This window comes from Larimichthys crocea, chromosome I, assembly GCF_000972845.2.
Source record: "Larimichthys crocea isolate SSNF chromosome I, L_crocea_2.0, whole genome shotgun sequence".
Taxonomy (NCBI): domain Eukaryota; kingdom Metazoa; phylum Chordata; class Actinopteri; family Sciaenidae; genus Larimichthys; species Larimichthys crocea.
In genome coordinates, this window is record NC_040011.1 from 38,695,297 (window position 1) to 38,711,940 (window position 16,644).

Here is a 16,644-nt window from a genome sequence, read left to right on the forward strand (position 1 = left end):
GCACAAAACCTCTTTCTCTCTGTCTCTGCCTCTGGCTTGCTCTTGTTCTGCTATTCTCCCGCTCTCTTAGCCAGGAAAAGGACATCTGAGCTTGTTGACTCTAGCACTTGTGCTGCCATACTCTGCGTCTCCCTCGACGCCCTTGAGTGCATTAGCTTCCCCGTCTCTCATACAACCTGGTCCTGTGGTAAGCCACGGTGTCTCCGGGGTTTTGTAGTTTTTTAGTGAGTGATTTAGAACGTGGCCCACACTGTTTAGTAATCTCGACTTCACACTGCTCTTGGTGCCATTATGGAGGGAGCACTTCATTTAGCAAGTACATTAACCACTTTGAGTGGAGATTAAACTTCCCTGGAGAGGTTCAACCTAATCACTAATCACTATCTTTAAAATGCACCATTTATGATTAGACTTTCACTATGGCTACCATTAGATTTAATTGTAGTGTGTAACAGTGGTGGAGGAGCAGTAGGTGGTACAATGGAGTAGCACAGCAGCGTTTGTTTCGTGCTTGTGCTGATGTACAGTTTCCCTTCACTACATGTGAATTTATGACAACATTTGCAGCCTGCTAAGGTACTGCATTCTTGTTTTTCAGACACGAAGTCGACTTTTCATGCATTAAACAGGCAGCACTTTTGATGGGAGATGAAATAAACAGCAAAGGCATTTCTCTGCCTCTTCTCTTGGCTGTGTACTGGCAGGAAGAGCTGTGGAAATCGAAAGGGATGCTGAGGTTTTTCTCTGCAGTCCCCTCGCTGGCTGTCTGTCTGCTCTGACAAGCCTCCATCAGCGAAAATGACACACACCCACAAACACGTGCACACTCGCTCGCACACTACATTTATGCATGCTGTACCATGCAATCTCTTATCTCCCAATTACAGCAGATTAAAACCAATGTTATTGTCTTTGATCCTAAGTGTGCGGGGGCTCTGGGGAAACAGTGACATTTCCGTCTGATGCTTGCCGTATGTTAGCAGGGCTCTGCCGGGACCAATTAAGTTAATATTTAATGTGTGTCCTACTCTTGATGGACCCAGCCAAGGCTGGCACAGCAGCAGAGGAGGCATGATCAGCGTTTGTTAGAGCACTCACTGTACTCTTGGTTGTTCCCAGCCAGACCAGTGGGAGACCATCACTGATGTTCTGCCATCCCACAACTGATTGAAACACCTGCAGCGAACCATGCCTCTGACTCAGTGCAGAGATAGACCTAATGCCAGCATCAAATTAAACAGGAATGGTGCCAACTAAAGGTGTCTTTTTTGGATTGGAATACGCTGCAGCTAGATTTTTAAAAAATATATATTTAAGCTGTAATATTCAGAACACGTCAGCTTTTGGTATGAAGGACAAACTGTTCAGTGTGTTTTCCTCTGAGCATAACCCACGTTCGAATAGTGGAACAATGACAAACTGTCCTGGTGTTTATTGATAACTGAAGGTTCTTCCTTTACACCCACATGTTTCGTTGTCTTAAAAAAAACATGTAGAATGATTTATAAACCACCCACTTCCTGTCACATTTTCATTTATTTTTTTTACAGAAGTAGATAAACCAATTTTTCTGTATTGCGTGGTAGACTTTTTGAGAGACCACCATAAATACTGCTATATTAGATATTGAAATTAATATCTTTATGGGACTTTTTTTTTTTGCCATGGTACCGGTCATACATTAATGATTCCCATCAATCTAACTAAGATAATTACCACGGTAAACATTATACCTCCTTTACATCGACATGTTAGAAGCATTATTGTGTGCAGTGACCATGTTAGTGCGCACGTCTCACGTGGCTACACCTCACATCATGTCTGTAGAGTCTTTCATCATCATTTTAGTGAGTTTAAATGACATTTAACGGCGATAAAAACTTTCACCCAACCTTAATCTACGCTCAAATAGTGTGAAAATGTTTGAGTAAACTCCCTTTCTGCTTCCATTATTGTATTTCAGACTACAGAATTTATGCGTTCATCAATATTCATGTAATGAGGCCAACACATTCAGCTTTTTGTCTCTTGATCGTAAAAATGCATGTTCCAGTGTTAAATGGGTGTTTAATTAATGTCTAACTGGTTAAATAGTGGCTCCTGAATTTTTTTTTGTTTTACACAGTGTTTGACCTCAAGCTATTGTTCTTTGTGTTTAAAATGGCTCATAAACTGTTTATGTGCTCTCTCCACTTGCTCTCTCCTGAGCAGCAAGCTACATTTGGTCAGAAACTTCTTCTTTTTTTTTAATCAGAGGGAAAAACCAGCATGTAGTGAGTGTAGTCCAAACAGTTTTTCTGATGCGTCCATCAGAATAGTTACTTGGGGGAAAAAAACAGAAGAGCATAGCCCTGTAATTGTTGGCATTAAGTTAAAGAAGACAGTTAGCTCTATCACTGAGCCCAGCTGAGAAATTGTTTCCATATTATATTTCTATGTTCCTGTGTGCTGTTTTCTCCCGTCCCGTTCTGTGATTTATCAGGCAGAATGTGCATCTTTTCCCTAGCAAACAGAGTCCCCATTTATAACTGAGCAGACAAGTCCCTTCTATTTGTAGTTATTAATCAGAGTTGACTGTAGCGGGCACGGCCACTGGAGCTCAGACTGATAGACTCTCAGTCAGAGAGGAAAAGCCTGTCACATCCTGCTGACAAATACACAGATTTATGGAGCCCACATAGCCAGGCTACTCTCTATAAACAAATGCATTTGCCTGAAAAGTGCAGCTCTGAAAATGGATCGCGGCTATGAATGCACATTTTTAAAACACATGAGGACACAACATTGCTTGAGTGGAGGGGTGAGGATGGGTTTATGAGGATATTAAAGCCTGCATGTGCATCTCTCTATGTTTCAAAAGCCGCCAAGCTTGACTAATTAACTGATCAAACGCTAGTTATAATCCCCATTAGAGTTAGTTAAGTTAAACAGTTTATTACACAGCAAGGCAGCACAATAGAAGACCACATGTAGAGGCTTGACCTTGCTGTGAGGAAAGTAGAATATTTTAATCTACAGCTTTGAAGCAGTCCAGTTCTTTTTTTTTTTTTCATATATATATTTTTAGGCCTCTGCTAATGCTTTGATTTCTTTAGACCGTGTTTCTTTCGTGCATCCGATAGTTGGCTGTTTTTGTTGCAAGGGAGAGTTTGGTGCAGCCACTAACCTCTTTCTGTCAGCACCAGCCCGAAGAGATTAGCTGTATGAGTGTCTCTTGTTTCCCCGGTGGAGAACCCGGCCCCAGTCCATCACAGTCCCAGCTCTGGTCCAAGCCGAGAGGATGAGGGGATGGGTGTGAAGAGGGGTGGGAAATGAGTGAGGGTGGGAAAAGGGGGTTGAAGTCATAGAAAACTGTGGCAATGATTGCAGTAATCCTGTTATCTCTCCTGCTAAAGCTGGCCACTCTTGTGACCCGGAGACACAAATGTTAAGCTGCCTCTGTCTCTCTTCTCCCTCGCTCCTGCTCCTTTCACTCCTCCCCGCTCTATCTCACTCTCTTTAGCCAGCCTCATTGAATGTCAGGGGGTGGTCTTGGCTCTGCCTGACTCTAAATTCACAGTCTTCACACACACCACAGGCTATCTCAAATTCCGTCAGAACAAAAGGGGTTTTTCTCCTGCAGCACTTGAACTTCTTGCCCATCTCATGCATCTTAATGTTTCCACAGTTGTACAGGGTCAGGGTGTCTAAGAGAAACTACGCTTCTTATCCGAACAGACTGGAAACACAATTTGGCTCTGAGTTGATGATTAATATGTGATGTGATAAACTAATTCAAACCCATTGCATTGTTTTCTCCCAGAAAGAGTAAATAATATGGTCAAATTTAGCTTCTCATCTATTAGCTCGCTCACACTGTCATTTGTTAACAGGATAATGGGGCGTAAAGAGGGCCATTATTCTCTCAGTCCAGAACATATGCTGAACCCCTGCACACACACACACACACACTCACACACACACTCTCTCAGGCACTCAGACACACATAAACAATACACAAGCGAGACAGCGTCATTTGAAAGCGAGGACACGTGCACACTTCAGGCGAGTGTATCATCCCGTGTTGTGTATTTCCCCTCAGTTAGCTCACGGTCCCTGTCAGATATCAGTAATGCCATGTCCTAGACCCTGTTTGATTGTAATCCTGCCGTGTCAGCCTTGAACCTGACAAACTGCTGGACAGGCCAGTTAGTATTCATTCTAGTCACTATATGTTGATAATAAGATAATTGGCATTCTGCGCTCTCTCTTCTCTTGCTTGCAGGCATATAGATTTGCTGTTATAGGTCGGAGACCTGATCAAAGTCCACCAGCCCCGATTTGCAATGCTAATCACACCCAACAAATAATTGTGCTTTAAGATGTGTGTTAAATGAACCCCTCTGAAAGCCTTCATAATGTGACTTTTTGTCTGCATAAGTGACATAATAGCACAGGGCTTTTATTTCAGCTGAGAATGCACCGACCCCTGTTATTAACTCATTAGACCTCGACACTTTTCATTCGGAGCCATTGTCTGACCTTCCCACTCCAAGTAAGTGGGCTGAGTAACATCACAAGTCCCCAGTGTGGCAGTACAGTGAGGAAAATACACCAGTCAGCCACATGCAGTCATATCACGGTACACCTTTTTAATGTTGCGTGGCATTTGTGTGAAAAGGAATCAACCACATGTACATGCGGAAATGGAGATGTATAATCACGGGGGACATAATATCCGTGTTAACAAGAAGATAAGCACTAAGCAAACATGGAAATTAGGAATGCGCCGGGTAAACATTGAAATTCAATTCTCGGTCTGAACCTAAAAGTGCTCATTCAGTGAAGGAGAGCGCACATCAAATAACAAAACCAGGTAGAGATTCCAAATGGATAATTAACAGCTTCCTTTCCATTATAATTGGAATCAGTCTAGCCCATTCCTGGGAAAGAGGGCAGAAAATTGAATCAGCGTTGTGCAGATAGAAATTACTGCCATTCTCTACCTTAATTAGATGTCTTTGCTGAAATCATACCATGGGCAACCATGCTGGCATGCAGCGCTCAACATATGGCCACAATCTATACACACATCTCCCTCTTGGAGCTGTTGTCTTTGAGATGTCTCTTAAGACTCCGAGGCATATTCTGGCTGCCTGTTCTCCCTCTGCTGCCATCTTGTTTCCATCCGCAGACAGATTAAAAGAACATATCTTATTTCTGAGGTCTTTTTCTCAGTACTAATTTCAGAGGTCTGTTTTTCTCTGTCGTAATATGCCGCTCTCGTCGGAGTGCGGCGGCAGCACATGCGAACGCCGTCCAAAGTATTCGATTCTTAAAGGCTTGTTCAGCACACAAGCGTCCAGCTTACACGAAACGAATTGATAGATCAGAGGAAAATGCGGCAGATATTATCATCCCGTTCCAGATGGTCATTTGGATGGCAACAAATGGTCCACTGAGCAAGTCCCCACAGAGATTAAAATATTAAGCATGCATTTACAAATCTCTCCTGGCACAAAAACAAAAATGAAATTAAGGAGATTCGCCATGCGAGAACAATGAGCAGTTGACTAATGGCTCGTTCACTTACTTCATCACAACCCAGGTAGCTAGTAGGCCCGGATGGCTGCTGTATTTGCATGCTAATGCAGTTGCTAGAAACTGGGCACGCACACACCGAGGCAGGGGATCAACCTTGTGGTGACATTAAAGCACTGTGGAGATGGGTCGGTCCAGCCTGCTGTGGCCGCATGCAGGGACACTATCTTCCTGTCCTAAGATGTACTGTACCGCTGCCTCGTGCTGTGTGTGTGTGTGTGTGTGTGTGTGTGTGTGTGTGTGTGTGAGCGCTCATCTGTTTGAGTCAAATTTTCTTTACGTTCCCACTATTTTCCATATCTTCCTCTGTTTATTTTTCTTCCTCTGTGAGCGCTTGTTGATAAATTCTTGTTCCAAACGGTACAGTTTTGGGGTTTGAGTGATGCACTATAAAGAGTGTAAACAGGAAACCTGCACAGTTATGGATTGTTTTTGCACAATTTCACTTACCTCTCTGGCTGTGATGGTAAATGTGTTTCCTCTGAGTGCTGACGCCTCTCCCTCTCCCTCTCCCCGTCGCTCTCTTTCATCAGGAGGTGATGCAGATGGAGCGGCAGCTCGGGGGTCGCCTGATTGACGAGCCCCACGTCCTGCTTTTCAAAGACAGCTACCACAACCTGCGCCTGTCCATCCATGACATGCCCCAGGCGCACTGGAGGAGCAAGCTGTTAGCCGGCTACCAGGTGCGTTGGGCGGCCCTGCAGGGGTTGCAGGGGCAGGGAGTCACTCCAGATCAGAGAGGGAGCACGGAGATGTAATACAAGTGCCTGGGTGAATCTGTCAAATTTGTGTGTCAGCAGTTATAGGGCTTTTTTTAATGTGTTTGTTTGTACACTCAATTTAAAATCCATGTTGTCTCGGGTTATTTTAAATTAACCATCCAGAGAAATGAAAGAAGAATGGAGTACGTGTTGGCAAAAGCAATGTTACTGTGTAATCAAAGTTCCTCAGGACCAACTTTTTGTTGTTAATGAGGGTTCATGGTCTAGTTGTCTCTCCGGAAAGTTGTTTTAATTTTAGTTGGTTCAGAGTTTTAATTAGGTATCTTATGGTTTGGCTTCAGTTGATCACTAAAGATTCACACAAAGGAGTGTTTTTCAGTCTTTCTGCAGAAATCCTCTGTCCGATAACCTTTCTGTTCTTGGCACCGTTTGCAACTTGAAGTCATTTGCTGGAATCGAGAATGTAGATGTGTGTGTGTGTGTGTGTGTGTGTGCACACTCTGTGCATGTTTTTGTCTGCTTGTGCACGAGGTGTATACGTGTGCGTATGGGAGCTGTGCTTGCATGCGCTAACCCAAAGCTGCAAGCTGATTGATTGTCCTAGCGGCCGCTCTCTCTCAAAAGGGAGCTCAGATGAAATATAGAGCAGTATGTAAATATCTGGAAACTTCTTGGAACCTCTCCACCGCCAGCCACTGCACTTCCACACACCTGCATGGCCCACTGCACTGCAGCCCGGGAACAGAGACACGAGGCCTGTTCAAAGAGGACTAGAAAATGTTCTGGCTGTGACTATGTAAGCACTGAGCACCAGGTCCCCAAAGAGAACACACAGGCTGTGCCAAGCAAGCAGAGGCAGCAACAATGCACCCAGAACAGAGGCTTATTCCTCTGGACTGTGCCTGTTCATTTGGAAGTGTTATTCCCCTCTCAGCAGTGCGGTCAAAAAAGGCCTTTAGTCTCCCTTGGGCCCCCGTGAAGACTTTTGTGTTTCGCCCAACTCCCCCCCGTCATGCTTCTTCCTGGGTAACAGTGCCCCCGTTTGGTTGTCGGTGTGAACTGCAGCCCCACTTCACTCAAGTTCTTGTCAGCTATTGAACCCAGGGTGAAGTGGGGAGTTGGTGTGCCCTGTTTTTTTTTTTTTGGTTCAGTTACCTCTCTGCCTCTCTTGGGATTTGCAAATGAGGCATGAATATGGAGCAACAGAGAGAGAGAGATGTAGAAATTGTCAGCCTTTGAATAAATTCCACCAAACACGCCCTGGTAGCCGTTTTTCTAGAAAGAAGCAAGTGCTGTGCAACGTTTATGCATAAAGCTATTACACATACATGTAAATCTCCATGTCATACGATGAGCTGTGAGGTTTCAGCATAATTTGTAGAAATGCCCATACCTAAAAGAGAGGCTGAGAAATAATAGATAAAATGTTTGTGGATGTTTCGTCGCCTTTTAAAATACTATGTTTGATTGCTTCTCATCACCGCAGACAGCCAGACAAGCTATTAACATCTCCATTAGTCACATTATCTCCTTTTAACTTACCTGAATGTTGTCAGTCTGCCGCCTCAGATACGTTTAGCAGTTTTCACCTAACAATGACAGCTCATGTCAGTGTAATTAATGATGATCTCTGCGTATTCTAGGCAGGCGGTCCTGTTATGCCGTGTTTCAGACATGCAAACCTGACTGTGCCGCTGCGTTGCCGCTTGTGCGTGCTGCGTGGTTTTTTTTTTTTCTTTCTGCAGGAGATCCCGTTCTACCACATCTGGAACGGTTCCCAGCGGTACCTGCACTGCACATTCACTCTGGAGCGACTCAGCCTCAGCACCTGTGAGCTCACCTGCCAGCTGTGCGTGTGGCAGGTGGAGGGGGAAGGACAGAGCTTTAGCCTCGACTTTAACATTGCCAAGGTAACGCTCTGCCGAACTACTCGCTTTAGAGCCAGCAAGTAGTCACCATTATTCAGCATTTCCATTAGTCATGAAGGATTTTTCTCTTTTTTAGAGAACAAGCTTTGTTTTTCTGAACACTCTGATTTCTGACTTTCATTTCTAACAGGACACCCGAGCTGTGGACACTGAGTTTCTGCTAATGGACAGTAACGCCACAGCTCTGGCAGGGCCCAGCGCCTTTCAGATCCCATACCTCATCAGGCAGAAGATCTGCAGCAGCCTGGATGCCCCATGTCCCAACGGAGCCGACTGGAGAATGCTAGCACAAAGACTTAAACTGGAGAGGTAAATACCAGCTGTACACTACCATAATACCTTATCAGATCACTGATCCCTGGAACAGGCGGTGCTTACACAAAGGCTCTCATGCAATGCAGCAGAGCCTCATTTATCCGACCCCCACCCCTCGAGAACAAAGATTGCACAGCAGTATATGTGCACCGCGGCGTGTTTAAAAGTAATGAACATGCTTTCGCACTGATTGTGAAGGGTCACAGTAATGTAGAGGCCAACATGTAACTATGAAATCGTAATTGTCCAATCAGTCTAAAGTGCGTCACAGTAGTCGAGTTGTTTTTCTAAAGTTGAGGTAAACAAGGTTCTGCCTCAGCAAACTAATCCCTTATTTTGACACAGCAAACATTATAGGATTAATGCGGACTCGATGGATACAGCTATCACTTCTGTAAGAAAACATGACCCTCTTCCCCTTCCTCTTTTTTTTTTTTTTTTTTTTTTTTTTTCCTCAGGAAAAGGTAAGCAGCTTAAAGTGTGCAGCTAAACTTGTACCTGCTACATTCCGCTTAACAGTTGTAATTGGAAAGGTAGCAAGAAGCAAGCTGCCCATCAGCGGCACAAAAAAGATGGAGGAGGTTTGGCTCGGTGCCGAGCTCAGACTTTTAGTGTACTTCATCACGGGAGCACCTGTAACGGGAAAGGAGGCAGGCATTGATCCCTTATCCTCCAATTTAATTTCTACCTTGTAATGAAATCAAATAGGTACACTTAATTTGTCCAATCAACTTTATTTACTCCAATTAATCACAAATTGAATTGATGTACTACAGGTTTAACTAGCAATTTTGCTCAACATAATCAATTCTCATTTGGGCCTGAGGAAGGAACAACTGCTCTGATGTTTGATCTGTCCTTAACAACATGTTTTCCTGAAAAAGGCAGCGGGCTCTTTGGCATTCTGTCACGCTGTTATTTCTGTGTTTGTTTGTCTGTGTGTAAAGTGTTCAGACCGAGCGGAACGGGACCAATCAATAAAACTTAAAATGCCAAGAACCCTTTATTTGATCTTTCTCTCCTAAGACGGTGCAAACGGCTGTGTCTGAGCCATACAAGATAAGCTCGTGTTTCACACGGCGAGGTGAATAAGCAGGGCTGACACGTGGAACGCTAAGCTCTGTCTTTTTTATCAGAATAATGACACAGGTTTGTTCGCAGACATTTTTTTTTTTTTTTTGCTTTGTTGTGCTCTCCCGACACAGAGGGAAGGCTGTGTGTGTGTGTGTGTGTGCTATAAAATCCAATTGACTCGAAATAGCAGAGTGACACTGTGTTCCCAGTGCCAAAGCAACCACGTTTATAACCATCACAGAATGCTTCACTTAGCAAACAGACGATACAAGGAAGTAATGGACTCCGTCTGACCTTTCTCAAGGTGAAAAAGGACTTGGTGGTGGTGTTTTTGGGCTTCCTGTCTCACTCCCTCCCAACTGGCAAAAAAAAAAAACAACACAATCTCGCTTTGTGCCAGGAGTTGAGGCTGTTTTTTTGTTTTTTTTTAATGTCATGTGTTCTCTACGTAACAGTTAAAGCCCCAGACATTTGGAGAACAGAAAAAGGCCATTAAATCAAACAAGCGTCTTCAGGTACCGTGGGGATCAGGTCCCACTCAACATCAAATATACAGCTGGCTGGGGCCACCGCTTTGTTGTCATTGATTGGGTTTTGATCGTAAAGGTTCTGCTCCTAAAATGGAAAAGGTCACTTCCGACTTAACTGTGAAAGTCCATATAGGATTTACTATACAGGGGATTTAGGGCCAATTTTAACATCAAATAAAGAGAAATGAGGCTTATGCTGTTAAGCTTCAAATGAAAATTGCCAGAGATTCTGTATTTGATGGCGGTTTCAAGAACCACGCTGTGTTCTTATACCTTTCATCATTTTTTTACTTAGTGCTGCAGCATATCTGGATGGAGCAATATAACACAATAAAACTTGACATTGACAGAGTTACGAGAAGCAGAAGCACAATAAAATTCCAGCTGAAAAGCTTTTCCTTAGACCCTGTTGGTGTAGAGCAAATGAGAGACAGTCTGTTTTGATATGTGCACATAGCTTGATTTAATAAAAAATGAAAAAAAAAAAATCCCTCACTGTTATTTTTGTGCTCGTCTCTCCACAGACACATGAGTTTCTTTGCATCCAAAGTGAGCCCAACCTCTGTGATCCTGGACCTGTGGGAGGCACAACATTTCCACAGCGGCAACATCAACCAGCTGGCCACCGTCATGGCTGACATTGGCAAACAGGAAGCCATGATATTCCTGGTCTCTGATGGCGAGTGCTAACCCAGAAAAGTGGGCGAGAGACTGGTGCAGAGGATAAAGTACAGAACACAACAACAACACACACACACACACACAAAAAACAACAACAACTGCAGCAGGAATCGAAGAGAAAAGCTGTCCCAATGTCCCTCTTCTTCACCTCAGAAGATAGCAAAGGGTTTATGTATGATTGAGTCCCTGTTTCCCATCGAACACAGTAGAAATCTTTAAACAGACCAAATGAGGGAAAAAGGAAGCGTTTGGGTGTGTGGGGAAATGTATCCATGAACTCGGTGAAGAAGATACCCTTTATTTTCCATCAAAGATTGAAAGTTAAATTACTCCACACCATGGTTCTACTTTGAAGATGAAATCAAACTAACTTCATGCCTTTTTATATAAATAGCCCATCGATGGCTAATAAGGAGCAATATGCAAACGTAATGCTATCAACTAATGGCCAATATTTCAAATTCAATGAATCATTTTTTGAAGCTAGGAGATGATTATGTTTTAAATAAGAGGGATGTGACAAAAGGTGCCAGTCATTTCAGGTTGGAGAGGACAGGCGACATATGCAACTGGCAGGTTTGCTACACAACATTATCTCCGACACTGAGTACATTTTCAACAAGGTCATCAGGGTCTGTGAGCGCCCCCCCGTCCACTCTCTATTTGTGTCTATCTGTTTCCAAAAACACACATTGACGGCGTGTAGCACATCCTGAACTTGCAGGTTTTTAAAATAGATTGTATGTCAGAGGCCCAAAAACCCATCTCAACTTGTTTGTGTGTGTGTGTGTGAGTGTTTTTTTTTCCCTTCTTCTTCTTTTTGTCCAGCCGGTATCACTACAGTGAATGTAACATCTTGACATCTTGATTCAGTGAGATGCTTCGCAGCTTTCCTGCTTCTAAATCAATATACGTGGGGTTTGTGTTCTTTTTGTGAGTGAATAATGTCTTCACTAAAATCATATTTGAGAAGCCATTTCTATAGAAAAGCCTGTGATCTTGATATGTCCAGTTCATTTCATGTCTCACATTGCCCCATTCCTTATTCAAATTCCACAGCTAATGAAGGAGCCATAGGGCCGAAAGGCGTTTTCCAGGCTGCATATATGTGAACATTGAACTCATTTCTATAATGACATTTTCACCCTGATTACATTAATTCTGTAGCAGAGTGGAAGTTAAACATAAAAGAATGGCCAAAAGGGTTATTATCCCATATGAATAATGCAGGGCACTTTCCCCACAGAAGATCTGACAACAAATTCTTCAAAATCGTCAGCAGATTACTCACATTGAAAAAGGCAGCGTGCGCAGCTTTGTTTTCATAATTCATAAAGCAATGTTAGTGGGAATTCTGTATTTGCTGTGTGGCAAACAGCATTTCCACATCAGAGAAACTGCTCTGTCTCTCAGAGAAAGTGAAGAGTGGCTTATACATATTGTCACGCCTCTGCTTGAAAAAGATGCTTTGAAAGGGTTTTGTTAGTTTTCTAGGCAGGATGGAAAAAAAAAAAAAAAAAAGATCTGTGCAGCCAATCATAAACTGCAGCTACTGCTTATCGCTGCACTCGCTTATCATATTTTGCTACTTGCATTCATTTACACTTTTCTTTTCTTTTTGTTGTTGTTATTATTAATGGATTTGTCAGGCAACTACACACACAGTATCTTTAAAGTCCAGTGGTTCAGTAATTATTCTTTTAAAAAAAAAAAGGTGTGAGCACTCCCAAACTAGCCATAGTTCTCTCTCCGTCTGCCTCAGGGTTGCATGTGAAGTTGTCTGTTGTTAAGAGAGCCCCCCCCCCCCCCTGCCTTTTTTCATTCAAACAGCTCCACAGCCCATCCTACTAGCTCCTGTGGCTTCAAACCTTTAACACTAACTGGAGCCTCTTTTATGATTGTCAGATATTTGGAATGTAAATTTATGTTTCCTTGTAGTGGGGGAAAAGTGTGTCTTGTTTCTTTTATCAAAGTAAATCAATACACGCGTGGCATCTCTGCACGCTCTTTTTCATCTTCTGAAACACGCCTCCTTTAGACACATTTTCATCGTTTGATGTAGAGATGCCATCATATCAAATTGAACCTTCTTTTTTATTCGCTTTATTCAAACCCCCGCCTTCCCCCTTCAGACTAAAACGGCGACATCACCTTAAACGAATCTTTTCATGTTGAAACAGATCATCGTCACGTGTAATATGTAAATACTTTTTCTATACCAGCCGTGTGCTGTCACTTTGCATACTGTATATCAGCAGAATTGGTAACCAAAGTTTTATGAATATCATTTGAGGCGACTACATCCTCATACTGTATTGTATCCATTAAATCTTGTTTCGGCGTTGTTTTACTTGCAGCTAGTATAGAAAGTAAATCTGAGTTGCTGTCTCTTCTAAAACTGCGGGCTTGGAAGTCCAAAATCATTTATCTCATTTCTTCGCTTTTGTCCTTGAGGCGAGTTAATGCTGTTTGTTCAAGCAGTAATATGTGTCGTTTTTATTTTCTCACTTTGTAAAGAAATGTAAATTATATTTTAATATGAAGCCAAAAAAAAAGAAAGAAAAACACTTAACTGGCGCAGCATTTGTCAAGTCTAAACCGTGACGTGTTTGCCTATATACTGTTCTTTGGCGATCTAGCAGTGAAGACTTTTTGCAGTGTTAAGGGTTTAGAGACTGTTTTACAGGAAGTTTCTATACATATTTTGTTCGTCCTTACTCTGCATATGTCTACCTGATTTATTTCTCTAACTGTAAGCATTTAAAACACAACTAACGCTTAGTGAGTCACTGCACTGGGACTGCGCGGAGGGTGATTGGAGAAAAGAGGACATCAGTTCTTGGGACACTGACGAGTGTTAATGCAGCATGTTTTCGATGAGCCATGACAGTTGTACAGTCAGACTGTGTGTGAAACTCTATCACCCCTGTCATTGTCTTGGATGTGTTGTCTAAGCACATTTCAGTAATGTAATTCACCAGCCGCCAGGATGTTTAGCATCTATCTTCACATCGAACTCGTCCAACAAATCTAACAAATTTACAATTACCGTATGTGTGTGTGTGTGTGATGAATACAGTTAGCTTCATGATGAAGTCTGGGCCTGATAGTTGTGTGTCAGTAACAAACGCTTTGATCAAGGGTTTATAAGTTTACCCCGAGTTATGGGGGGAAAATCGTTGCATCTTACAGCTGTACTTTTTGTGTCGCTCATTACTATTCAGTGTCAAGGACGTGTGTGTGTGTGTGTGAGCGTGAAAGAGACAGAGAGAGAGGAGGGCTGTGTGTGTGTGTGTGTGTGTGTGTGTGCATACCTCCCTGTCACTCTGACTAAACGGTTTTCTTTTTAAACTATGAACAATAGACTTCTGTACTTGTGAATGGTTTTTCTATTTAGTTCCTTGATTCAATGTCCCTTGCCTTTCTGCAAGTCAAAAATGCTGTATTTATTACATGCCACAGCGCTTATGCAATTGTATAATCCTTCAGTTTTTTTTGGTTTTGTTTTTTAACCCTTCGTTTTCCTTGTCGTCAATGTAAATTGTTGTCAAAACTTTTGTGGCAAAGGAAAAACTTCTGCTAAGGGAGATTTTCTGTACTTTTTTGGACAATGATATGGATTTGTGGGTAGAATTTTGGAAATTCGTTTCTAAGTGCTTTCAAGTATTTACTTGGCCTTATGTATATATATATCTATGACATTTCAGAAAGGTATGTATAGTAATTCAACCTGAAATTGTTGTAAATAAATTATATATTGTTAAATGAAGGACTGATCTTTTTACTTGATAATTAACTTGTGTTGCACATCAATTAATTTTAAAAGTACATGTACTGTTAAATGTTACAGGGCAGGCTTCAAGCATCTCAATATTAGTCAGATCATAAAAGAGGTTTGACATAGAAAAATACAGTCAGACGCATTTCGGAGAGCTTGATTATTAAAAAGGTGGCCGTGATTAGAAGAAAAAAAAAAAGGTGTGTGAAGAGTGTGTGTGTCAAGCACTACTTTTTTATTTCCACCTTAGATTTTAAATAATGAAGTTAGATCTCATCTCCCTCGCTGCCTGGCAACCTCATGCTGCTGACAAGACTCCAGGAGGAAATTAACCAGCAGTGAAGTTCGTGTGAAACCACAAATGTTTCAGTTTTACTTCACTGTAGCTCCTGATTATTTCACGTACACTCTGATGAACTGTCAGACAAAGTAAGGTTTTAAAAAATGCATGTTTGGTTTGATGGATAACTCAAGACACTCAAAGTACAACAGCACCAAAGACTGTTTACTGTGACTGTGAGCAGGTCTGACTTAGGACTCCTTTGGATTTCATCTCTCAGACTAGGGAGCCACTTTCAGCCCTGAAACGCTTTGTGAATTACTTTTAGACCAAACACACAGGAATCCTACTGACCTGGCCCTTGTTTTTCCCAGCTGGGAGAAATTTCTAACCTCAGGATCTCATCTGTCTTAGAAAGCTTATATAAAATGTACACTAAGTATCTTCAACATGTAACATTTAAGAGTAAAATGCTTAATTCAAATGATTTTAATGACTAAACAGGTTTTTCAGCTGCAGCAATGCTTTTATATGTTGTTAGGGAGCAGGTGTTAGTGAGAGCAAAGTCAGCCAAAACATCAGTCAATAGAAAATCTTACAGATGGGTTCACCTCAGAAACACATCAGCCCAGTGATCTGCCCCAGAACGTGGCATTACAGATTAATTTTATTTGAAACGTCCAGCAACTGTAAAAACAACACTTACAGGCCCATTCAGAAGCAATATAAATATATAATAAACCATAGCTTGAAAGTACTCAAAGGAACAATCACAATAATCATAGTAACATGAGGGACAAATGTTTTTGTGTTTTTTCTTACCTTGAAATGTCTGATAAATTGAGTGTAAAAACAATAATAGCAAATTCTTTGTCACCCACATCTATGAATACTAAAAAAAGACCAATTAAGGTTTAATAAATGACTCAGAATTATAGTTATTAACTGCAGTGTGTGCTCTGATTTGCTGGAGCCAAAGTGATAAGTAGAGCAACGAGTGCTTCTGTGGAGAGGTGCAGGAGTCCAATCAGGCAGAAAAAGGGCACCCCCTTTTCTGCTTGACTGGACCCCATCACATTAATAGGCACTATAGTAAGAGTCGATGAGTGGGCCGGGGTCCTAATAGGGGCCACCAATTCTCTACACTTGGTACTGGAGTAGTGGCAAATCATTACAGCAATATGTGAGATTATTAGTGGCTAAGTGACTCCTTCAACTTGGAAGATACTGACTTGATCTTACTTCAGACTGAACAAGGTGGACGTCAGCAGAGTCTGGAGGATTTTTCATTGATGGCTACGATTAAATCTAGATGAACTTCAGCTCAGTTTCTACTGTCTAATCTAAAAAAAAAAAAAATGACTCGGCGATGACATGAAATAATTCCTTGACTACTTCCAGTTAAACAACACAGCATTTGGCATTACAGGCAGTAACATTTGAATTGTCCAAACAACATGGTAACAACACATGACGCTTTAACTTTAAGCCTCAAATATAAAAAACAAAGTCTGCAGGATGGGAAAAAATAAAGTTTTAACTAGGTGTGTGGCTGGGGAAGACGAGATGTAGAGTGTGTACGAGTGCGCCGGAGGGTGGACTGGAGTGAAGAGAGATAGAGAGAGAAGTGCTCCTTCCTCTGAAGATGAAGCTAGCTTGTTCACACTGGAGCAAAGGCATGGCCTTTGCACAGGGGCTTATCCTTCTTGGAGTAGAACGTCTTCCCCTCCAGGTTGATTTGGCAGAGCTTTAAAGA

General features: G+C 42.1%; 2 protein-coding genes across 6 annotated transcripts in view; one reads left to right on the forward strand and one right to left on the reverse strand.

Annotated features, from left to right (window-relative positions):
* The window catches only part of unc5a (unc-5 netrin receptor A), a 125,688-nt gene extending 109,449 nt beyond the window's left edge, over nucleotides 1-16,239 (forward strand). For all 4 annotated transcript variants that reach the window (XM_027284752.1, XM_027284756.1, XM_027284758.1 and 1 more), the window contains 4 exons: nucleotides 6,114-6,263; nucleotides 8,048-8,212; nucleotides 8,361-8,539; nucleotides 10,674-16,239. In XM_027284752.1, the coding sequence (XP_027140553.1) occupies nucleotides 6,114-6,263; nucleotides 8,048-8,212; nucleotides 8,361-8,539; nucleotides 10,674-10,839 (660 nt within the window). In that variant the 3' untranslated portion in view covers nucleotides 10,840-16,239. The remainder of the gene's footprint in view (nucleotides 1-6,113; nucleotides 6,264-8,047; nucleotides 8,213-8,360; nucleotides 8,540-10,673) is intronic.
* Nucleotides 15,524-16,644, reverse strand: part of pdlim7 (PDZ and LIM domain 7) — a 30,207-nt gene continuing 29,086 nt past the window's right edge. For both annotated transcript variants that reach the window (XM_010744729.3, XM_010744730.3), the window contains exon 11: nucleotides 15,524-16,635. In XM_010744729.3, coding sequence (XP_010743031.2) covers nucleotides 16,549-16,635 — 87 coding nt within the window. In that variant the 3' untranslated portion in view covers nucleotides 15,524-16,548. The remainder of the gene's footprint in view (nucleotides 16,636-16,644) is intronic.